Here is a 21,405-nt window from a genome sequence, read left to right on the forward strand (position 1 = left end):
GTTTGTCCCACCTCTTGGCTGCTCGACAGCCTGCTTTTGGATCTTTAGAATCTCCCATGATTATCAACATTAACTGTCATCCTCTGACAACAAATCCTTTATTGAGGTTGTTAATTTGGGTTAATGAGATACATAAAGGGGTAGAAGACCAAAGAAGGTTCCTTCAGATCAAAGGTTCCTGCTCTGTGCTGCGTACGTTAGAACTGTCTCTGATCCCAGTGAATCCCAACATCTGAGATCCAAACAAAATGGCTGATTAAGGGATCTGAAGATGACTTTAAGTTTAAAAAGTGCTGAAACCTAAATGGAAGCAAATAAAGTCTTACAAACCACCAACCACAAGATTAGTGACCGATGGTGCTCGACCACAGGTGTAAGGTGCCGTTCTGGTGAACGTCGTTGGTTTATCTGGGGCCCACGTGGTTTAAATGTCCTTCAGAACGCACCAAAACCCAAAGGGCACTTGAAGCGGGGTCTTCAGGTTATGCCCGCATATGTGCGAGCATCTGCCACCATCTCTGTGGTCCAAAGGACAGGATGGGTGTCACATTCGTGTCTCTTCAGGGGGTTGATCCATGTAGTCCTGCAGGGCCTGATGAAGAGGCAGCCACTTCTTCACAGAGGCTTGGAGCGCGAGAATCCACCTGCGATGAAGAGCAGACATCTGAGAACCACACAGCCGTTGGCCAGAGCTCAGGCGGACTCTGGACATCAGGACAGTCTGTCTCTCTGACCACTTTTGGTCTTGTTCTCCAGCTGCACACTCTGACGCTCAAAGATTCCTCACCGTTTATTCTCGGTTGCGTTCTCGGCACAGAAGTAAAAGGTCTTGAATTCGTCAGAGGGAGGTTTCAGCTCGATGCTGGACTTCTTGGAGCCATAAGGTTGCTCTCTCACCATGTATCCCTGCAGGTAGATCCCACCTGAACACAGACGACGATGGTATTTTATTAATCTGTCATTCATCATTTTAAGCATCCGCCAGACGATTGTAGACACATTCTTACCTTGGGCATGAGTTGCACGGATCCCGCTGTAGAAGGAGAGGCAGCCGTCCTTCAGGATGCAATAGTGTTGAACCCATGTGTCCTTGCTTCTGTCCAGTTTGTGCAGCAGTCCCAGACACTCAGGGCTTTTGACGGCCAGTGGAGGGAGGCTGCAGTTGTGTCTGGTCACGTCCTCCCACACGTGAGTCTGCTGGGCCGTCGGACAAATGTAAAATTTCAAATACGTGCGAGAGTCGTGAAGTGAATCAGGCATCAATACTTGAGCACTGCCCAGTAAAGATGTTCCTCCTCTGATCCAGACAAGATATGACGGAGTATAAAGACAGCATCAGCAGAGAGAGGATTTCATTTGGAGGAGAACTAAATGCCAAAAGTAGAGAGACCCTAGAAATCTACAAGGTAGGAGCAGGTCAAGGTGTTACCTGTGTTACAGGACGGATGGCTTTCTCCATCGCTTCCAGCCACCTAGAAGGAAATGAGTGGAGTGAATCTTGCAGGTGTTTGATGTGCATGTTGTCCACACGCTGTTCTGAGGGGTCTCACCTCTTCATCTCCTGGCTGGAGGTGGCACAGAAGAAGAACACTCGAGAACCAGCCTGAGGGCAGCACTTGAAGACAAAGGGTCTTCCCAGGGATGTATGTGGCCTCACCTCAGCCCCCTCTAGCCTGACTGCATGCAGAGGCCTCTGCCTGCCTTCGTCCTGTAAGCATCAACAGTCTTTTTGCATCGGGCTCTCTAGGTAAAGTGGTGCTGGTGCTGCTACTCACCCGTCGATGTCTGTAGTAACACAGGCAGCACTCGTGTGTGAGCACAAACCACCTCTTTCTCCAGCCTTTAATCAAGCCGGACTGCGTCCTCTTGTAGAGGTAGCCACGGCACGCTGGTCTGGGGCTGCTGGGATACCGAGCTATATCTGACCCAATGGTCAATGTCAGAAGATCTGGACCTGCAACATCAATAAAATGATATTTTAGCAGCCCTCCGTCTGTTGACGTCCCTCTAATAACATCAGACTGGTAAACTCTACCTTGTCTAGCTAGGTTAGCCGCCTCAGAATGGGGAATACTTGTGACATCAGTTCCGTTGACAGCTAATACAGAGTCTCCGACAATCAGGCCAGCCTCCTCAGCTGCTCCATCTGAAACCCAGAACCTCGGTGGATGATGGCAGCCTCAGCAAGGCCTCCGCAGGCCTTCCACCATTACACATGCAGGCATGAGGCTGCGTTTCACTCACTTGTGTCAACCTCTGTCACCACAATGGGTTTGGAAAACTGGATTCTAAAGCCCCACGGATACTCTCCGGTTCCTTTGCTGATCTTCACAGTCCTCTCACGAACTACAGAGAAGGAGAACATTTGTAGTTCAGTAGTGAGTAAAGAGCAGATCCAGGAACCCTCGGCCCAAACACAAGCTCCCCGCATGCGTCTTCCTGACGAAATCAGAAGTGGACTGACTTGAGACGGCTCTTGTTCTGCTGTTGAGGCTGGGAGGAACTGTCCCTGGACTATCATCTCCCTGGTAAACCCACGCTGAAGAGTAGAAGGTTTCAGCATAGAAGCCCCTGTCTTCATCTTGAGCTGCCATGTCCACAGGAGGACAATCCTCACATGCTACGCAGAAAGACAGGGGGGACATTCTTCTCAGCATGGTAGAACCTTTTTTTCTACTTGTGTTATTTTCGGCTGCCCTTGTGTGACCGTTCTAATCATAACTCAACATAAGTGTGGTTGGTTGGACCGAACCTTGTTCCTCTGTCATGTCACTGGCGATGGAGCTTCCTCCAGCAGAGCTCCACTGCTTGTTCTCCTTGAAGAGTTTGCGTTTGGCGGCCCAGTGGTCGGAGACGCTGCTGTCCACAGGCCTCAGGTGGTGGCTGTTGTCTAAGGAAACTGCACAAAGGCTCCACGTCAGTCAGCCGGATCGTTCCTGTAAATTCTACCACAGCACAAGTGTAACTTACATCTGGGCGTCTCGTCCACCTTGGGGAGCTTCTGGTCGAGCTTGTCTGTAGAGTCCTGAGCAGAACTTATGTCAGCTTTGTGTTTCTCCTCCTCTTCCCTTTTCTCTGTGTCCAGCAGCAGGTCATTTGTTTCCTCACTCCATTGGTTGGACAGAGCTGATGTTGCTGAAGGGAACGTGTGTGGAGGTTCTACGGTGATTGGAATAAGGTGCTGTCCACAGGTGCTGTCCACCGGTCCTGAAGTCAGATCACTGGCAGCGGTGATGTGAGGAATCAAGGAGGCTCCGTCCTGCTCCCCTCCAGCCTCTACGGGCTGACACAACATCGGTGTGTGTGAGTGACGCTGGGGTGGGTGAAGCTCCTCTGGGAGCTGCTCTGGGCTGAGATGTTCTCCCTCTAGTTCTGGACAGAACCCGCTGTCTGCTTCTTCACTGATCTTGCCTTCAGGATCATCTCGGTCCAGTTCGACATTTTCATGAGGGCATCTACTGACAGTTTGTCGTCCGCATGGTTGAAGGCGGCCGATCTTCATATCCTGGGGGTATTTTGGGATTTCTGGGACGGAGGTAGAACTCCGCCTGCTCTGTGGACATTGACATTTTCTGTTCCCAAATGAAGAAAGATGGATCTTCTGCTGATGAAGATTTCCCAGCCTCACTGTGTTGAAAGGGAGTGAGTTCATGATCAAAGACCAAACACATCCATGATAGGGGGACACCAGCACCTCTCGGGTCATCCCAAGAGCCTCTGACATCCCGGGAAATGTGTTGCATCTCTTGATGGGGAAAAAGCAACCTCGCTTCTCTGCATCCTTGTTCTGGATCCAGGACTTTCTCTTTGGACAGCTGTGATCTTCCACTAGGCTGATGTCCCCTGGGTGCTGCTCACTCCCTGAGAATAAAGGTGCACCAGAAAAGGTGGTTCCACCGTCAGTTTTGGGGGTGATGTTTGGTGCTGGATGGAACAGTCTTTGAGTTATCCTGGAGAAGGCCAGCTCACCCAGCATGGCTGATCTGAGGGGGCTCACAGGGGCGGAACGTTGTTCGGTGGGTGCAACATTCTGACATTTCTCAGGATCAACATTTCTCTGAATGTGTTTCCTCATTGTGAGAGGGCTGATGTTCACCACCGGATGATGTCTGTGGTGTTGACTGTAGTACTGAGAAACATTGGGACTCTCCCACATGGTTGATGTTTGTTCCTGAGTCTGATTGGTGCTGTGAGATTCCCTGGAAGTCCAGGGGTGCTGTGAAGGCCCCTCAGGTGATTCAACATCTGGAGGAGGGTACTTGCAGTCCTCTCCATATATGAAATGAAAGTTGCTCTTCAATGCCGGATTATTCAGCTCTGCCCCTTCCTTCATTTCAAGTTTCAGATTCAACCCGAAGCTCTTCCTTTTCTTCATCTCAGAAAGTGACGGATTTTCTGCTAAGAGTTCATGTGACAGCTGAAAGGTAATCTTTGGAAATGAATGCTTCATGTCACTGACTGACACAGATGTGGTTATCTTCATTCCCTTCTCTTTGTCCTCTGTTGTTTTCATGTAAACAACATTTGGGTTGGGCGATAGGTTGGTATGACCTTCCTCTTGCTCACTTTTGCATTTCCTCTCGTTCTCCGAAGCTGATAAAACATTTTGGTCCTTCTTCATTTCATCTTTATAACTGCAGCTTTGATTTTCCTGCTGGTTGTACGGTGAGGTGCTCTCTAAACAAAGATACAAGATCTTTCTTAATTTTTAGTACAAATACACTCAAAATCACACAACATTCGTTCATTCATTCATTCATTCATGAACCTTGTGAGTATTGGATAAAGCCTGACATCTAGTGGCGGACTGACGGTAAAACAGCTCACGTCACTTCTAAACAAGACACACACACACACACACACACACCCACACACCCACACACCCACACACACACACACACACACACACACACACACACACACACGGTCATGTTTCTAATGTAAATCGTTTTAGACCAACATTTAAGGCGCAGCTGTGGGAAAACTTACTGGAGCCGGAGCTCTTCCTCCTCTTGCTGCTTCTCCTCCTTCCTCTCTTACTCATCCTCACGTCTCTCACAAAAACTGTCAGACAACGAAATGCAACTAAAAGCACTCTTTTCTTCTTTAAAGATACGAGAGGCAGAACTGAGCGCCTTGCCTTCAGTCCAGTGTTCCCATAAATAAATCAATAACTGAATAGCTGAAGCTATGAAGATGAGCAGCGAACAGCCTGGGAGATGTTGGTGTTCCACATACTCTCCTTGTCAGGGCAGCTCTGCTTCTTATTGTTTCTATTCTCAAAGTTAAGCAGCTTATTTCCTCTAATCTCTTGAGCCACGTGAAGCGAGTGTGAAACAAGTGTGAAGCCTGTGTGAAGTGAGCTGAGGGCCAAAGGCCTGAGGTTCACAGGTGCACCAGCTAAAGTGTGTGTGGACGTGCCCGCCATTCCCGCTCAATCAAAAGGTTTTTCCTCCGATTCTTTGGAAGCCCAATAGATCAAACTCTTCTCTGTATAACTCAGTTACAACAGTTCAGAGACACGTTGGTCTCCCATTCAGTTTCCTTCACGGAATTCTCAAATATTGTGATAATTGTTGAACAGAGAAACAAACCTTTTAATCCAGCATCATCAACCTGAACATCTCCTAACAATGGGGTAACTGGTCGCTCCTAACCCCGGTCCCCCTAATGTGTCCCTGTCCTCTCCCCTCCTCTTCCCTCATTCCCTCCTCTCCTTCTCCGCTACTAAAACCGGCATCTGACTCCGTTTGTCTTCTTCAGTTGGGTTTTAATGGTTTGAATTGCTGATGGGATTATTATTGCTGGACATGAACTGCCCACCAATCCTAATCCAGTCTTGGCGGAACAGTTTAACCACATGGACTCTGCTGGGATAGGCAGCACTGGAGGAGGTGGCCAAACGTGTCCTTCAAAGGAAGAAAGATTGTTGCAGTCTGGGGGAAGTTTAGGAGGGGGTGGGCTGGTCTCCATGTCCAGCTGGGTTCATGCCTATGGAGCGAAGGCTGTGGTGAGGAGCTGGTTGAGGAAGACAATCCAAATTTAGATTAGGGCCGGTATTGAATTCCCCGGCACAGTCACTCCTGATGCATGCTGCTACTGTGCTGGGGGCTGGGACATGTCTTCTGTCTAACAGAACTGTCTGGACACGTCTGGTCTACCCAGGCTACTTTCTCCATCAAAGTGTGGGACCTTAAACAATGTCTCCTCATGCTGCCTTAGCCAGTGGAGTCCTGGTCTCCTTGGCAGCCAAAGGACTCGCTAAATGAGGTAGCCCCAGCACGCTGGTGGATGCTGGTGCTGTGGAATCATCCAGCAGTGGGAGATCCAGAGACATCTGTTGCTTTTGGCTACAAGTCACGGGCCAGTGGGGGTGTCCACCAGGGTTGAGGGTCCCTGTGGGCAGGCCTGGTCAGGGCAGCAGAGGTGGGTGTGATGTGGTGTCATTGAGAAGGTGTCATTTCAGCAATATTAGCAACATTTATGTTGTAATTTTATTTCTATTTTATTCTATATTTATGCATATATGCTTATGTGTATATATTATGTATATATATTATATATATATGCTTATAATATATGCTGTATATATGCTTATAACGTTCTAATCTTATCTGTATTTATTTATTCTGTTTCTATACTTTGTATAGGTTGCTACTACAATTCAATTTCCTCACGGGGATGAATAAAGTACATCTTAATCTTAATATCTGGCAATGAAAGGGACATTTAATCTCAATATCAGTGTATCCATGTGAAATTAGACATATGAGGATGCAAAAATGGTATTTTATAAAACCGACGGCTTCTGTTACTCTTTATTCTCTGTTAAATACAACAATATGAGTAGAATATAATATAATAATAAAAATATTTAAGCAAGTTAGTTGACTGCAGCAATCAGAAAGATTCTACTGTAGCTCTGCGTCAGAGTGAAATAAACTTAGACAGAAACTGGAACAGGCAAAGATGTAAAAACTGGCTTTCTTTCAAGGAATATATTTAAAATACTGTTAAACTGAGAAACTCGCTGAAGATGCAGATGTAGAGTGGACTGATGGTCCTGGACAAGGAGCTGGACTCAGGCTAGAGACACTGAGACAGAGTCTTTAGCTCCTCAGATGCCCGTTGTAATAATAAGAGAATAAGTGAGACTAAAGGCAAACTGTGAATGTGGTAGAATGATCACAAATATTCCTGCTAAATACATCTGAAGCCATCAGTGGATAAAGAGGAGTAGCGACCCTCATCTTCATCCTTCTCCACTTCCTCCTTGTCATTCTTCCCAGGTTCCTTTCTGGGTTCCTCCACCAGAGCTTTCAAGTGGGTCAAATGATGCAGAGCTCTGAGGATGGAAGGTTTGGTGAGAAAACCCTCATTAAATAATACAGGAGACCAAAATCAGGAGAAACTTCTAATAATTTGGAGTCATTTCTAGAGCTAATGGAGAGTTAATTGTATCTGAGTCCCAGTGTGGATGGAACGACGACTGACTGCGGTGTAGTTACCTCTGCAGCGACAGTCCATCAGGTCTGGGCTCTGGTTCAGCCTCCTGCAAGATCAAAACAGCCACATTTAAAGGTTGAGGCTGTTGTTGCTGATGCTGCTGTTACTCTTGATCCCCACCTGCTGCAGCGGACCGTCAACAGACGGAGACAAGGATGCCTTTGGCTGCTGGTGATGCTGGAGCTCTGCTTCCACAGCCTGCAGCCTGAAGAGGACCTGCTTTAAGGCCTCTGCTGGACCCGGCTGCTTCAGAAGATTGTTTCCATGGTGACTGTAGTGTGGTTGGGCCTGGGTAGGACAGGAGAGAGCACCAAGTATAAACATATGTTTTATTTACTGGTCATTGCTAGATCAGTGCTGAGTATTAAAGGGCTCAGGATGCAGTAAGTACCTGAAGTTCTCTGACCTTCAGAGGTGTCGTGGTGCCCCCTGCTGCCACCTCCCTGTAAGTTGACCATGCTTAACCTGATATAAACGGTGTGTAGACACTGATCGCAGGCAATCAAAGAGAAGGGAGATTTGAAATGGCTTACGAAGAATCTTGTTGGCAATGTGATGAAGAAAAGCACAGCGGCGGGTGTGTGTCTGGTGGAGGAACGTCTGCTGCAACACAACATCAAAGAAAACCACCAAATCTTACTGGGGACATTATTTAATGATTGTCCTATTAATCCATTAGTAGATGTTGTATTTTTGAAGCCAGGTGTCACCCCTGTGTAGTCAGGACTAAACTCTCCCAACAATCTATCTTTGTACTTCCTATCTTTTTATCGTTGGATGTTGACGTTTTGCAAAATATTTCAACACTCTAAAGTATGTAAACCTTGTGTGAAGGGCTGAGTGCTCGTGTCAGCTGGATCAGGAGGATGTTCTGCTGCTCCACAACCCCGAGACAGAGAGTTCAACACCTGATCAGCCTTCTGAATGAGAAGCTCCATCCTGTTGTCTGACAGAAGAGACGCGGCTCAAACAGGAGTCCTCAACGACCGCCTCGGCTGACCTCATAACACGCTCGCAGATGCTTCACAACCTCGCAAAAGTGTCTCCTTCATGCTGGAGCTGCTTCTCTCCGCAGCAAGTAGAGAAATCTGTTCAGCAAACTGGAGCCTCAGATTTCTGAGGGTCTGCTGACCATTGACCTAAAAACACAGACGCCCAAACGAATGGAACTTGGCAAGAACAAACGGGTGAGCAGCAACTGTGAATCTGATGATGACGCATCGGTGGTGGATGCTCAGCCCTCACAGCCCGGACGAACATCTCAGGAGTCTCAATGAAAGCCGTTACCTGTGAGATTGTGCCGTCAGGATCCTCTTCATCCTCCAGCTCTGCCACCCAGGAGGGAGCTTGAAGTCTTGAAGCTGCAGCTGAACATCAACACTCCTTCTTGTCAAACACTAAGAGCTCAGCAGAGCAAAGCTCAAACCTCTGAACAACCGTGGAGGCGTCTGCCCCCTTCAGACAGCATGAACGCTTCTGCTAAATAACCAGTTAGCCAGTGCCAAGCTGACATGTCCCTCAGTGGTTTTTGTGATCTCAGACAAGAAAAAGATGAGCAGCCCTCCACTGCAGATCTGGATGGTTTAATAACTCACAATAAAAGCTGATTCTAAAAACATGTTCACCATTAAAACGCTTCTATTGTTGGATGCAGCATAACACAGTAGTATGGGATGGCTGTACCGTGGCGGTCCCAGAGCTCCGTCTCTGAGGCTCCGGCCGGCTCGCTGACATCGCAGCACTGGATCCAGGGTGGATATTTCAGCCTCGGCACACTGACTTCAGAAGAGTCCATGTCAGAGTTATTGCTGGTGAGCCAGTGAGGAAGATGAAGAGACGAAGATGGCTCCATCCTGTCTGACCTCGCCACCACGTGGGGAGACTGAGAAAGAAAACCAGTAGGGCAGATGCAGCTTAGAGTGTCCATAGAGAAGCTACTGGAGGGAGAACCCCCACTGAAGCTCACCTGTGGTCTTCTACTCCTGGGGAGACAAACAATGCTCTTAGTTTTTCTTTTTCAAAATAACCATTAATGTGTTCAGACATGGGACATTCGACACCACCCGTCATTTTAATAGAGCTGCAGGACACCGTGAAGAACTCTATTAAGATCGTGCTGTTTTCTCTACGGTTGCTGACCTGAAGCTTCTGGTTGGAGACGCGTGTTGTTGGCTCAGCTCTGGAACGGTGGGCATGCTGTGGGATCTGTTCCAGCTTCTGTTTGCTGGTCTGGAGGAGGCGCTTGGCTGGCTGTCCAGCAACTGGGAGAAGAGGCCTGGATTACACAACAGGTCAGAGGGGAACGGTCACAAGACTCTTCTCAGGTTACTCCTCATTGAAACACAGACTCCGAACGATGCGTTCAAAGACCTTGAATGAAGGCAGACGTGTGGGTCACAGGCATAGAGCCATCGTATGGTATAGAAAGCAGCTCATCTGTTGTCATGGAGACTCTGTCTTGGTTGACACTTTGAAGATGGGAGTTGTCAGGCAGGCGCAGGAAGTCCAGCTCTCTGTCCGTCAAATGTTCCCTGAGAACTATGGAGAGGGAACAGACACAAATCTCATATTATATATACAGTACACACACATGCACGCACACACGCACAGAGTGTTAGCGGTAGAAAAGTAAATATAGCAGTAATTCATTAAAGGGGATTTTGACAGGTTTTGAGTGGCTGTGTTGGGACTAACCATCATGGTTCTTGAGCCTGGCCACCCTGGGTCTGCTGGGCGTGGAGGGAAAATGATGCGACGCATTGAGGTTTCCTGTTAGCAGCTTCTCTTTCAGATGACTGTTGTTAAAGTCTGCAATGTAAGCGTTCAACGCTGCAGAAGCTGAGTCATAGAGCTGCAACCATCAGACACAAACCACAGAAAACACTGATAGTTAGCACCTTGTCTGTACGAAGAATGTATGTGAAGAGCATGTACAGTGCTTTGCTTCTGATAAATGTAATTTGGTTTCCTTAAAGCTTTGAGGAATCCAGAAAGAAGTAAACATTTTGACATTTATGGTTGCTGTGTCTAAAGATGAGAGCTTGACCTTATATTTGTATCTGAAGGTGGTGTTGTGTTCAGGAACCTCCAGACAGCTTCTGAGGTGACCTGAGCTTGAAAGCAGGGAGGTTACTGTTGACTCTGGAGACAAAAAGGCACCATCCAAGCTGCTGGATTCCATGCTGTTGTTAAAGCTGCAGAAAGAAAGACGGGTTGCAACAAACGACTGTGGGCCAATACATGTTCACGAGCCTCTCCTACTTACACTGTGGTAAGAGGCTGTTGGGTGCAGAACCGGTCCCCAGTAACCTCAAGTTTTCACCTTCGGACCACACATCCGGCGTCTTTGGGAGCAGAGCTGCTGCGTATCTCTGGGTCTTGTCACGCCAGGCGGCTCTTCATGCTGCCTAGTAGAGGAACTATTATTGAAATGATCAAATTCATGAGGATCAAAGCTGCATTTGCAATTATTAACTGATGCCATGAACACTTTGATGAAAGCCAAGACACTTTGATGAGATAAAAGGGAGGGGGCGAGGCTAAATCCTTTGATGTCCTTTATGACTTGATGAAGGCAGTCTTTTATGAATAACTAAGCCTCCCCCCGAAATTGAATCTTGATGCGATATTCATTTATATTTTGCCTTTCTATCTAGCTTCTAGCTATTTGTTCTTGTCGTATTCTTCTTTGACTCCAGGAAGGAACCAAGCCGTATAAAATCTGCGCATGCGCAAAGGTTAGAAGCGTTAATAGAGCGGTTTCCGCGTTCAGATCGGGCACAGACGCCAACAACCCTACAAACTCTCGAGTTGTTATGGTTTCTAACCCATTCTGAGTTGATCGCTCCGTATTTTAATAGAATTATTCATCACCGATCAACTTGTTTTAATATCGAGAGGCCTACGAACCCCATGTTGAACGTCTGGCTTTAGCTAACTGCTAAGTAGCTAAACTACCAAGCCTAAGCAAACCAGAGCACTTTAGAATAGTCTTCTACGGTTATATTCAAATATCAGATGTTTACAGCTATCCATACACCATCTTTAAACCGCTAGATTCTCGTCAATAACAATTACGTTTAGCTATAGTAGTTAAAGTTAACTATTCGGTGTCCACGTTATACACAGCGTTAAGTCCAACTTTACAACAGTAAATTTCTACAGAAAGTTGAGTCGTTTCGTGCACACATGCAATAAAGTAAAACTATATTCACGATTTGTGTTGAAATCCACACAAAATCACATCTTTGGTGAGACGCGTCTGCTGGAAGTCCCTTCCAAAACTCCAGCCAGGGTCGAGCTAAAATCACGGAACTGGATTCGACCCGATTCGTGACGTCACGGTTGAGCGGATCCAGTGAAACATTCGCACAGAACCTGTTGATCAGGACGTTAATGCACTTTTCTAATCAATCTGGCCCGAACCAAAGGGGGCCACTCGTGGTCACGTGTTTTAGTAATGCGCCCCTATTTCGTTCGAGTCTAGTCGTAATCACATTTATACAGGACAAACAGCATGTGTAATAGACTGTTTATTACTAAAGTGACAAGTTTAGTCATTAACCAAAACAAACTAGGCAGCTCTCGGCTTCCGTAAGCGTGCGTGCGTGTGTGTTGACGCGCGCGGGTGTTGTACCGTAGACGTCACACCCTGACGTCGGTCCAGTTAAGATCAGTTAGTTTCTTTTCTCTCTCCAGCACCGAAGCGGGTTAGTTTGGGACCTTAACCCTGGACGTCCTGATCACATTCTGAGCCGGGCCAGACTATCGCAGACACCGGAAGCAGCCTGGACCCAGGCGGGAGCTGCTGAAAGGCGACGTCCGTGTCGTCGGTCGGTCGGTCGGTCGGTCCTCCCAGACCGCCCCGCCACTCTGATCCACCGGGCTCTGCTGGCTGTGCGCCGCGGTTACCAGTCAGCCTTAGAACGGATCCGCGCCCCCTGACCCGGTCTCGATACGTGTAAAGTGATGGAGAGAAAGAAGTCGGACTGTCCCGCTCTGCCGCCCGGTTGGAAGAAAGAAGAAGTGATCAGGAAGTCCGGACTCAGTGCTGGAAAGAGCGACGTCTACTACTACAGGTAGAACACTTGTTGGCCCACTATGACCTGTACACCAGCACCAACACTGACTGGGAACAGAGGGGAACGGTTTCTGCAGCCCATCGGTCTCAAACCAGTAAAGATGCCTCAGGGACACGGTTGATTGAACTTGGGTGGTACGAATGGGAACTGGACGCAAATAACCTTATTTTAATGTGTCTTTGGAGAAGAAAGTGATATTACTACAGAGCAACAGCAGAGTTCAGCTTGTCTGACTCTTTAAATAAAGATCCCGAGGGACCCGGGGGGTCACACTGTCCTCTGGGACACAGTCCCCTTTGGCTGAAATGACTCCTTTGAAAGGGTTCTTGGGTCCGTCAATCATCAGTCAGCAGAACAGCTCTGAGCCTGTAGATACTGCAGATGCATCAGTCTGCAGCCGGTTGTGTAGCAGCAACAGTTGGTTCTCTGGGGGTTCTGCCCACAACAAGAGGACAGTAAAGCCTGGTTGCTTAGCTGCCTTCTTTCCTCTTCCTAAGATACTTTCACATTCCTTTTAGCTTGTGATTAGCTTGCACTTTTGTAGATCTTTGCCTCTGTTGGACCGGGTAGAGGAAATGTCGTGCTATAGGTGCACGTCTGTGGTGAGGCTGATGCTGCAGAGCGGCCGTCTGTATTCAAAGGCTGATCTCACTTCCTGTTGCTCAGTGTCTCAATCAGATTAACAGCTCAGAGTCAGAAGCATTTGAGCCTTGTCACATCCTGAACGCGGAAGAGCCCGAGAGATCAGCGCAGGGTTTTACTGTCTGAGTCATCGTTTCTAGGAAGAAGAGCACGTTTACCGTACTCACTGCAACAGTGCTAATGCTCTCTAGCGGCTGCCATCTTTGCACCTTCCAAATACTCAGGAGCTTTGCTTAGATGTTCCACAGACATGTTGAGCCATGATCTGCTCCCAGCTGAGAGGGGGCAGATTGCAGTAATCTACCAGGACCACCCATTAAAAAGCTGCAAGTTAGAGTTTTCATTTTGCTGAATTTAAATTGACCCTAGGTGTGAATGTGAGTGTGTTAGCCCTGCGAGGAGCTGCTTGTGTCCTTGGTGTCCGGGGAGTCCGGGACCTGGAGGCCACCATGACCCTGTTGAGGGAGAAGCAGTGGAAGAAGGATGGATGGCTGGATAAATATTTTAAATTTCTTAAACTCTAGATAAAGACTGACTGGTATGATTTGTTCAGCCCTTCAGGAAAGAAGTTCAGGAGTAAACCTCAGCTTTCCCGTTACCTTGGAAACACAGTGGATTTGGGATGTTTCGACTTCCGCACAGGGAAAATGATGCCAGGGAAATTACAGAAGAACAAACAGCGGTTCAGACATGATCCCCTCAGCCTGGCCAAGGTGACGCTGGTCTGTGTGTGTGTGTGTGTGTGTGTGTGTGTGTGTGTGTGAGAGAGACAATGAACAGACAAGAAGACACAAGCTGTGCGTACATGGACATATAATCTGCATAAAATAGGCATAAACGCCTGAATCTGAGTAAAACATCACGTAAATGCAGCGATCAGAACATCTTAATCCACACAGGCTCGTTTAACCCAGCAGAGTAAGGAAAGACCGTCACACATCTTCTTTCTGTCCCGCTCAGGGAGGTAAACCGGACCTTAACACAGCTCTGCCAATTAGACAGACCGCCTCCATCTTTAAACAGCCTGTTACCAAGGTTACGAGTCACCCGGGCAACAAGGTGAAGATGGACTCCCAAAGAGCCTTTGACCAGCCCAAACAGGTGAGAAAGTCACACATGTCAAGGGGGGGAGGGGTGAAGCTGGACCACGTGATCAGGCCGGTTACGAACCACTATGTAGTCATGATGGAATCGGCCGGCAGGTGGCGCTGATGCACCATGTAAACACATTGGATGTGTAGGGAACAGCAGGACGCCTAGATTAGCTGCACAACATCTGCTGACAGCTCTACTTGCTGTGGCTAACATCTTGATCTCGTCTGAGCTTCATGTGAGCCGATGGGCTGCACCTCTGCTCCCAGAAGCTCCTTTTGTCTCCTCTTCAGTCAACTCAGACAACTCCAGGGTCCAATTTGAAGCACAAAACCCAAACAAATCAGTTTATTGCTAAAAAGTCAGTGTGTATGTGTTTGAACTAATCTCTGCTCTGTGTGCTCACAGCTGTTTTGGGAGAGGCGCTTAAAAGGTCTGCACTCCTTGGATGTCACAGAGCAAGTCCTGCGGACCATGGACTTACCGAAAGGACTTCAGAGTGAGTCTCCATCCTGACACTTCCAGAAGCTCCAGAGGCCTGCTGCTGCAGGTCTGACTCGGCTCCTTCTTGTGTCTCCTGCAGGCGTTGGTCCAGACATCAGCAATGAGACTTTGCTCTCGTCCATCGCCAGCGCTCTGCACATGACGTCTGCACCCGTCACAGGACAGACTTCAGTTGCTGCTGAGAAGAACCCAGTCATCTGGCTAAACACATGCCAGCCACTGTGCAAGGCCTTCACGGTGACTGAGGAGCACATTCGGTGAGACACACACATCCTCTGTGTGTGGATGGATGGATGGGTGGATGTTGGATGGGTGGATGGATGGTCTCCTTCTTTTCTAAAGAGCTATCCTTTCTTTATTGAAGTGGTCCAGTCAGATCAGCTAAGCAAATATGTCATGTTATTGGTGGAGTTGTTGTTATTAATGTGTAATACCATTACTGTTAATGCCATGTGTGTGACTCCTCTCTGCTGATGTGTGCAGGGAACAGGAACTGAAAGTGTACCAGGCCAGGAGGAGTTTGGAGGAGGCCCTGACAGCTGACAGCATGGCGAGGATGGCTGAAAACACTCAGGCACTGCTTGAGGGTCAGATGGCCTGATGAACACACGAACCAGGTTAGGAGGGCTCTTCATGAAGAGCAGGGCTCTTCTGGGTAGTCAAGAATGTCATTGGTGCATCTCAAAATACTGTAAAACTGAGGCTGATGAGGGCGGATCACGACCCCTGGTGGCTGAAGGCGGCAGTGCAGAAAGCTCATTAGCCTGATGGTCGACATCAAACCTATAGTTCTGCTTCGATCAATCAAATGACGGCATTAAAATGAGATCAAATCATTGTGATATGCCTTGTTGTAAGTGTTCAGACAACATGACTGCATGGCCGTCACTGCCCTGCTCTAGTTTATGCTGAAATAATTCAAAAGAAATGAGTGTTTGCAGATAGTTGAAAACAAATAATGATTAGCTTCAGAACACAGGTCCAAAGCTTCAGGCTTCAGAAGCATTAAGGCGAAGGGGCAGCGCTGCAGACTTTGATTCCTCATGAGTTTTAACAGTAGCTGTTTAGCTGTGTGTTTGAAGGCCGTTTGTTCGGCACGCACATGTACGTTTACGAATCACTTTTTTACGTAACCCTAACCCGTTTAATTGGTTTAATCGGTATTTTTTTTATCTTTATCGCACAGGATGATTTAAGAAAAAGCAAAATAATTGCTAACAGTAACAGTATAAAAGTCCATAAGTGTGAACGTGTGATGCTGTCAATGACAACTACAGCTGTAAGTGTTTCTAAATGACCAAACAATGAGCAGCACTGCTGTGTCAGCAGACAGCAATGTGCCACAAAGACAGAACCTTTAAGAATAAAAGCTAGGAGAGGAAGTCAGAGTTGCTTCCCCTGGACTAGAGTCCCATGATGGGTGTGTAAGCAGGTGAAAAGGTCTTTAATGTTCCTGCAGCACCAGACAGGCTGAGGAGCAGAGCCTCGGGCAGTGGTGTCTCATCACCCTCTGGTGGCAGCTTGACGGATGTATCGTGTAAAAGCTGAAATCTGAAAGCTGCAGCTCCAAACGTCATCAGTGCTTGTTGTTCCCGTCCTGCCTTAAAGTGGCCCTCCTCAGTAGTGTGGTTGTCTCTTCCTCTGAGACGCAAGACGAGAGGATCTTGTAAGAACACATTTGATGTCCTTTGAGGCTAAATCAGCCATTAATGTAGATTTATGCAGATTGGCTGAATGAGAGTGATTTGGATGAAAAGAGTCAAGGATGTTTACAGCTGGACGGAGGGAAATGAGCGTGCACGCACACGCAGGCTCTTTACAGCTGCTCTTTACAACTATTTATTGCATTTTAAATACTTTAGCCAGGATGCCAGATCTGTGATGGGCAGCCTAATAAAGACACAAAATAATGTTTCTAGGAGGAATCACCAGGATGAATGCTGGTGTAAAATAAACCACACCGGGGGAAACAAGGAAGTTTTCGTCTAAGATGTGATGGTTGTACCTGGAATCATGCTGATTTGAAGAGCACATCACAGGGGCAGAATTCTCCTTTGGTTTTGTGCAGCTTTGTTCAAAGTGACGTGTGAGACACTCGTTAGCTTGATGAAGGAGCCCCACTGCACCGTCTTCTAGAAGCTGGAATCTATTTAGCCCTGGATTTAGACCAGCACTGCCCTTTTATTCCAGTAGGATGAAGCTTCCGTGGATGCTTTGGCTCTTTAAATATTCAGACTGCAAGTTTTATCTGATCCAGACAAAAGTGTGTGTGTTTGTCTAGGTGTGTTGGTGGGTGGTGTGTGTGTGATTATTTCCTCCATATATTGAAATTTCCAAAGGGGCTGTTTCAGACTCATTTTCCGCTGCTGTTAATTAATGTTCAGGCACAGATAATTGTCTTCTGCCAAGTTATTCATATAGCTGATAAGTGTCTGTGTGTGTGTGTGTGTGTGTGTGTGTGTTCCAGATTGAACAGCAGATTATCTGGGGTTTGTAATTATGAAGCACTAATGGAGGATTAGGAGAATAAAACAGGAAGATGTGGAACTGAAAAGGAGCATTCAGACCCTCAGAGACATTAAAACACTGACAACAACATGATGAAACAGCCTTTTTGGACTGATGGATTCATCACCGCAACAATTCCCAACCACATCGTTGGAGTGCATACGCTTAAAAGACTTCTCATATCCAGCACATTATCCGCACTATTTTATTAATGTAGAACCTCTTCTTCATGGTGGTGGTGGTGGGGGGCTAGACAAGGAAGAGGAGGAAGGAGGAGGAGGGGGAGGAATAGGAGGGGGAGATGCTATTGTCCTTCATTGCGTCTCGTGCATAAATGAAATGTTTAGTGTTCCACCCAGGAGCTGCTCCTCCCTCATTAATGCTGGGGGGAGGATGAGGAGTCCAGGGATTAATGGAGGTGCTAACTATTAGGCTGAAGGCTTCTGTAGTAATTACAAATGTTAATGTTCCCTCCTGCCACGGAGCAAAGAAGCTGTTTGATGAAGATTCTGTTAATATTCTAATGTTCTACTCTGCTCTGGCTCAGGGTTTGTTGTTTTAAAATAAACATATCTCAAATTCTCAAAAAAAAAAGTTATTTTGGCATCTCAGTAATTGATAAAATGTTCATTTTGGTTTTACATCATTTTTGTATCACCAGAGAAGGAAGGCGTTGACATTTTTTCTCCTTTTCAGATGTTAAAGCGGAAATTTGTTGCTCAGTTTCTTTCATTTCACAAGTGGTTTTGAGTCTGTTTGTTCTCTCCCAACACCTCCCCTGGCTCCTCCTCACATCCCTCCTGTTCCTGGAGCTTCTCCGCTTCCTTCCATGTTACCGTCTTGGGATGGATTTTTGGGGTCTGCCCTTCTACCAAGATCTCACTCTCATCCTTTGCTGCATCCCCTCATCTGAAGGCCTCTCTTGGATCTTCTGTTTGTTAATCTTGGATAATGGTTCTGAAAGCCTTGGAGCTTGGCCTCCATCCCTTCTCTTAGTGTCTCAGGGTACCGGACTGCTGCTATCTTCCTTCTGGTAGTTGAATGCCTTCTAGTGAGAACTTTTTCCTGGTTTCACTGCGGTAGATCCTGGTGATGTGGACCAGTGGGTTCCTGGATCACTGCATGCTAATATCCTTGTACAGGAGCTGCTGATGGCCAGCTTTGCTATAAAGGTTTTGCCTCTTGTCCAGTATTTGCTAGCTTTGTAGCATGAGCAGTAAATATGTGAAGCGAGTTGTAATGTTCAAATGTGCCTCTGTCCCTCTGTCCAAGGTCCATCTGTCCATCCGTGTCCGTTTTCCCTTCCTCATCCGCCAGAACGTGAACAGACCATGCTCAGCCTTCTAAAAGCTCTTCTCAGGATTTCGTCACCACGTGGACAGTGAAGCATCAACAGGAGCTCCGACAGCAGCAATACTCAGCAACGTCTAACAATGCAATGACCAGTGCAACCAAAGCCTTCCTCTCTCCTCGCTCCTGTTTCACTTTTACACATGATTGGGAGAGTTTTAACGACAATATTAAAGTAAAAATTGCAAACTGCTGGGCGGCTTTTGCTAACTTTAACTCTAATGAGCTCTTTGATGTTGGTGGTTTTTGTCATCAGATTCCATGAAGGTTCTTCAGGGGTTTTCAATAATAATTTAAATAATTATGAAATGTAACAATTGCTTATATAAGGCAAAATTTTATACCTTGAAAGAATGTGTACATTTTCTGAACTTCAATAAATGAAATATTATATTTACACATACTGGTTGTTTTTATTTGATGATGAAAGGCTGATCTCTCTGATATTGTCTTTCTGCAGCAATATAAACAAAAATATCGATAAAAAGTCAAATCTTTCTGCGAAACATCTTGATGAGATGCCATTGTTTTACTGTTGAACATGTTACACGTGACAGTCATTAGACAAACCCAAGACAGTCAGAAACTCTTGTCTGATTGATTGATTGATCTTGGGATGAAATCAGCATGAATAAATTCAGATGTAGCAGTTGTAGAGAGCAAAGCCTGAAAACTGAGACAGCTGTTGGCAGCACGGTGGCGGAGGGGTTACAACCGCTGGCTCACAGCAAGAAGGTTGTGGGTTTGAGGATTAGGGTTGTGGAGAGCAACAGTGGCGTTCTTCTGTTACTCAGGCCTGCAGAAAGCTTTGATCTGGATCAGATCCACACAAACTGACTTGTTTTCAGCTAAAAAATGAGTTCTGGGGTCAAAGAGGAGCAAAACGATGCCTTCAAGTATGGTTTGTCACAGCTCATCTGGACAAAATAAACAGATAAAAGTCAAATGATGCCTTCCCAAAAAACTACCAAAAATTATGAGGAAAAGAAGAGGAGGGTTCAAAAATATAGGTAAATAATAGATTCAAATTTACAAATGCTCCACCAAAAAAGTAAATGCGAAACCATGATTTCTCGTAATGAACCCAGCCTGTTTCAACCTGTGCAGACACGAACATCTTTGAAACGCTCGAACTGCGACGTTTTAACCAAAGACTCCAGAGTCTCACACGTGTCAGGACTCAGATGAGACAAAAGGAGAGGAACGTGTTGATGATCAGTATCTGGGGCCGTCCTCAGTAACAGGTGAGAGGACTCTGCTCACTGTGGCCCTCTACTGTCCGTGTAGACTCTGGGAAACAAACAGACGGGCATGAACCTACCTGCTCCGAAAACCACTACAAGGTGTTTCAGCCAATCAGAGGGCAGGATTGGGTTTGGAGGCGAGGGGCCAAACGGCTCTTTGATGTAACATCTCTGGTACAAGCTTTAGTTATCAGACTACACAAAACTCTTGTCTTCTCTATGCTGAGGCCTCAGCTGTGTCTGGCAGAAGCATAATCACTACTATATTCACAAGTGCTGTCACTAATATATTCACAAGTGTTGTCACTAATATATTCCCTGACCTCCGACCCCGCTGACCCACCCAACCCGACTCTACCGGCAGCTTATTTTAATTATTATAATGTATTTCTGTGTTCTACCTATTCTCCTTATCCTGTTAAAGAGGAGTTTTTCCTTGCCACTGTTGCTTGTCTGGGGTCAGGCCCTGGGATTTTGGAAAGCGCCTTGAAACAATTCTGATTGTAACAGACCTATATAAATAAAGATTGATTGACTGATTAATTGATTGATTGATTGACAAGTGCTATCACTAATATAATCACAAGTGTATAATCACTAATATATATAATATAATATAATATATTCACAAGGCTTAAAACCTACCTCTTTGAAAAAGCTTATTGTTACTAATTCTGTAGTTCCAGTTATTATCATAGACAGACAAATTATCATACTTAGGGGGTCGTCTAATCATTAGGTTCACAAGTGTTATCACTCGTGTATCACAACAATCACTTTGTCTTTTCATGTCCATGATGGTTGCTTATTTTGGTCATGATGTGTGGTGATTAAAGATACAGATAATATCCTGGACTTCACATTGAAGTATCCAATGTTTTTCACTCTACCACTGCTTCACCAAACAAGCACTAGAGAACTAATTTGTGAACTTATTTGCTATGAGTGGGTGGTGGCCGCTCAGCCCAGTTCCCAACAGGCTGAGCTGTGGAGGGTTCTTGGTTTGAGCCCCAGTGCAGACAAAACATGGAAGGTGTTCTGGTAGTAGGGGAGGTTCACATAGGGCCCTGCGATGAACTGGTGGACCTGCATTTGCCCATACGTGCCCCCTCCCCATGACCCTGAAAGAGATAACGCGGTTAAAAAGACGAGAGGAGAGGAGATCATCGTCAATACAGATAAGATGGACAGCTTGTCCGAACTTTCACATCAGTTATTGATTCTGCAGGAGATGAACCTCATAAGTGACCTCATAACTTCTATATTACTTTCATTTATATCTTGACTGCTCTGACAATTCCAAGAATATCTAAGTCTTCTCTTTTAAGCCGGATATTTGGCACAAACCAGCTCTGGGCTCAGATGTTGGACGTGTCAGTTGTGTGACTTTGTGAGCACTTGGAGACCCTGCATCCTGCCAGCTCTGCTCTAATTTGCATTAGCTAATGGCTGCATGAAGCCAGCTTTCTGATGCCCCT

The 21,405-nt window shown here is 46.5% G+C and overlaps 3 protein-coding genes across 12 annotated transcripts; 1 reads left to right on the forward strand and 2 right to left on the reverse strand.

The window, feature by feature from the left end:
• Positions 1-255: 255 nt before the first annotated feature.
• Positions 256-5,444, reverse strand: pdzph1 (PDZ and pleckstrin homology domains 1). 2 transcript variants are annotated; one of them, XM_057018150.1, is made up of 12 exons: positions 4,990-5,444; positions 2,971-4,677; positions 2,753-2,899; positions 2,465-2,620; positions 2,245-2,346; positions 2,036-2,146; positions 1,776-1,954; positions 1,551-1,708; positions 1,430-1,472; positions 1,008-1,197; positions 788-923; positions 256-644 (listed from the first exon to the last, which is right to left on the reverse strand). In XM_057018150.1, the coding sequence occupies exons 1-12, from the start codon at positions 5,042-5,044 to the stop codon at positions 545-547; spliced, it is 3,084 nt and encodes a 1,027-aa protein (XP_056874130.1). In that variant the 5' UTR covers positions 5,045-5,444; the 3' UTR covers positions 256-544. The 2 variants fall into 2 exon arrangements, with proteins under 2 accessions (XP_056874130.1, XP_056874131.1); XM_057018151.1 differs by having other exon boundaries at positions 1,008-1,194; positions 4,990-5,443.
• Positions 5,445-6,783: 1,339 nt separating this feature from the next.
• On the reverse strand, positions 6,784-12,281 carry c20h18orf54 (chromosome 20 C18orf54 homolog). 8 transcript variants are annotated; one of them, XM_057018823.1, is made up of 16 exons: positions 12,143-12,281; positions 10,772-10,909; positions 10,553-10,700; positions 10,201-10,357; positions 9,877-10,044; positions 9,646-9,781; positions 9,473-9,488; positions 9,190-9,388; positions 8,794-8,873; positions 8,537-8,645; positions 8,330-8,452; positions 8,040-8,109; positions 7,898-7,949; positions 7,627-7,794; positions 7,509-7,552; positions 6,784-7,345 (listed from the first exon to the last, which is right to left on the reverse strand). In XM_057018823.1, the coding sequence occupies exons 3-16, from the start codon at positions 10,685-10,687 to the stop codon at positions 7,201-7,203; spliced, it is 1,602 nt and encodes a 533-aa protein (XP_056874803.1). In that variant the 5' UTR covers positions 10,688-10,700; positions 10,772-10,909; positions 12,143-12,281; the 3' UTR covers positions 6,784-7,200. The 8 variants fall into 8 exon arrangements, with proteins under 8 accessions (XP_056874803.1, XP_056874801.1, XP_056874804.1 ...); XM_057018821.1 differs by having other exon boundaries at positions 10,772-10,913; XM_057018824.1 differs by lacking the exon at positions 12,143-12,281 and adding an exon at positions 11,721-12,053 and having other exon boundaries at positions 8,040-8,106; positions 10,772-10,913.
• Positions 12,282-12,341: 60 nt separating this feature from the next.
• Positions 12,342-19,084, forward strand: mbd2 (methyl-CpG binding domain protein 2). 2 transcript variants are annotated; one of them, XR_008947646.1, is made up of 8 exons: positions 12,342-12,584; positions 13,783-13,942; positions 14,190-14,330; positions 14,730-14,820; positions 14,905-15,082; positions 15,309-15,442; positions 17,293-18,505; positions 18,606-19,084. XR_008947646.1 is itself a non-coding variant. In XM_057018827.1 (7 exons), the coding sequence occupies exons 1-6, from the start codon at positions 12,475-12,477 to the stop codon at positions 15,424-15,426; spliced, it is 798 nt and encodes a 265-aa protein (XP_056874807.1). In that variant the 5' UTR covers positions 12,342-12,474; the 3' UTR covers positions 15,427-15,442; positions 18,606-19,084. The 2 variants fall into 2 exon arrangements, 1 of the variants encoding a protein (XP_056874807.1); XM_057018827.1 differs by lacking the exon at positions 17,293-18,505.
• Positions 19,085-21,405: the final 2,321 nt, after the last annotated feature.

Source organism: Takifugu flavidus, chromosome 20 (assembly GCF_003711565.1).
Source record: "Takifugu flavidus isolate HTHZ2018 chromosome 20, ASM371156v2, whole genome shotgun sequence".
In the NCBI taxonomy this organism is placed as follows: Eukaryota; Metazoa; Chordata; class Actinopteri; order Tetraodontiformes; family Tetraodontidae; genus Takifugu; species Takifugu flavidus.

Bases quoted from the DNA above. Each gene is read 5' to 3' on its own strand.
- pdzph1 (XM_057018150.1), bottom strand. From the start codon at position 5,044: ATGAGTAAGAGAGGAAGGAGGAGAAGCAGCAAGAGGAGGAAGAGCTCC. The intron at 2,347-2,464 runs GTCAGTCCACTT...CCTTCTCTGTAG, and splicing joins CAGAACAAGAGCCGTCTCAA to TTCGTGAGAGGACTGTGAAG. The intron at 1,198-1,429 runs GTAACACCTTGA...CCGACGGCCCAG, and splicing joins CCATCCGTCCTGTAACACAG to CAGACTCACGTGTGGGAGGA.
- c20h18orf54 (XM_057018823.1), bottom strand. From the start codon at position 10,687: ATGGAATCCAGCAGCTTGGATGGTGCCTTTTTGTCTCCAGAGTCAACA. The intron at 9,782-9,876 runs GTCTTTGAACGC...TGTGTAATCCAG, and splicing joins CACGTCTGCCTTCATTCAAG to GCCTCTTCTCCCAGTTGCTG. The intron at 7,950-8,039 runs GTAAGCCATTTC...GTCAACTTACAG, and splicing joins CATTGCCAACAAGATTCTTC to GGAGGTGGCAGCAGGGGGCA.
- mbd2 (XM_057018827.1), top strand. From the start codon at position 12,475: ATGGAGAGAAAGAAGTCGGACTGTCCCGCTCTGCCGCCCGGTTGGAAG. The intron at 12,585-13,782 runs GTAGAACACTTG...TGATTTGTTCAG, and splicing joins AGCGACGTCTACTACTACAG to CCCTTCAGGAAAGAAGTTCA. The intron at 14,821-14,904 runs GTGAGTCTCCAT...TGTCTCCTGCAG, and splicing joins CTTACCGAAAGGACTTCAGA to GCGTTGGTCCAGACATCAGC.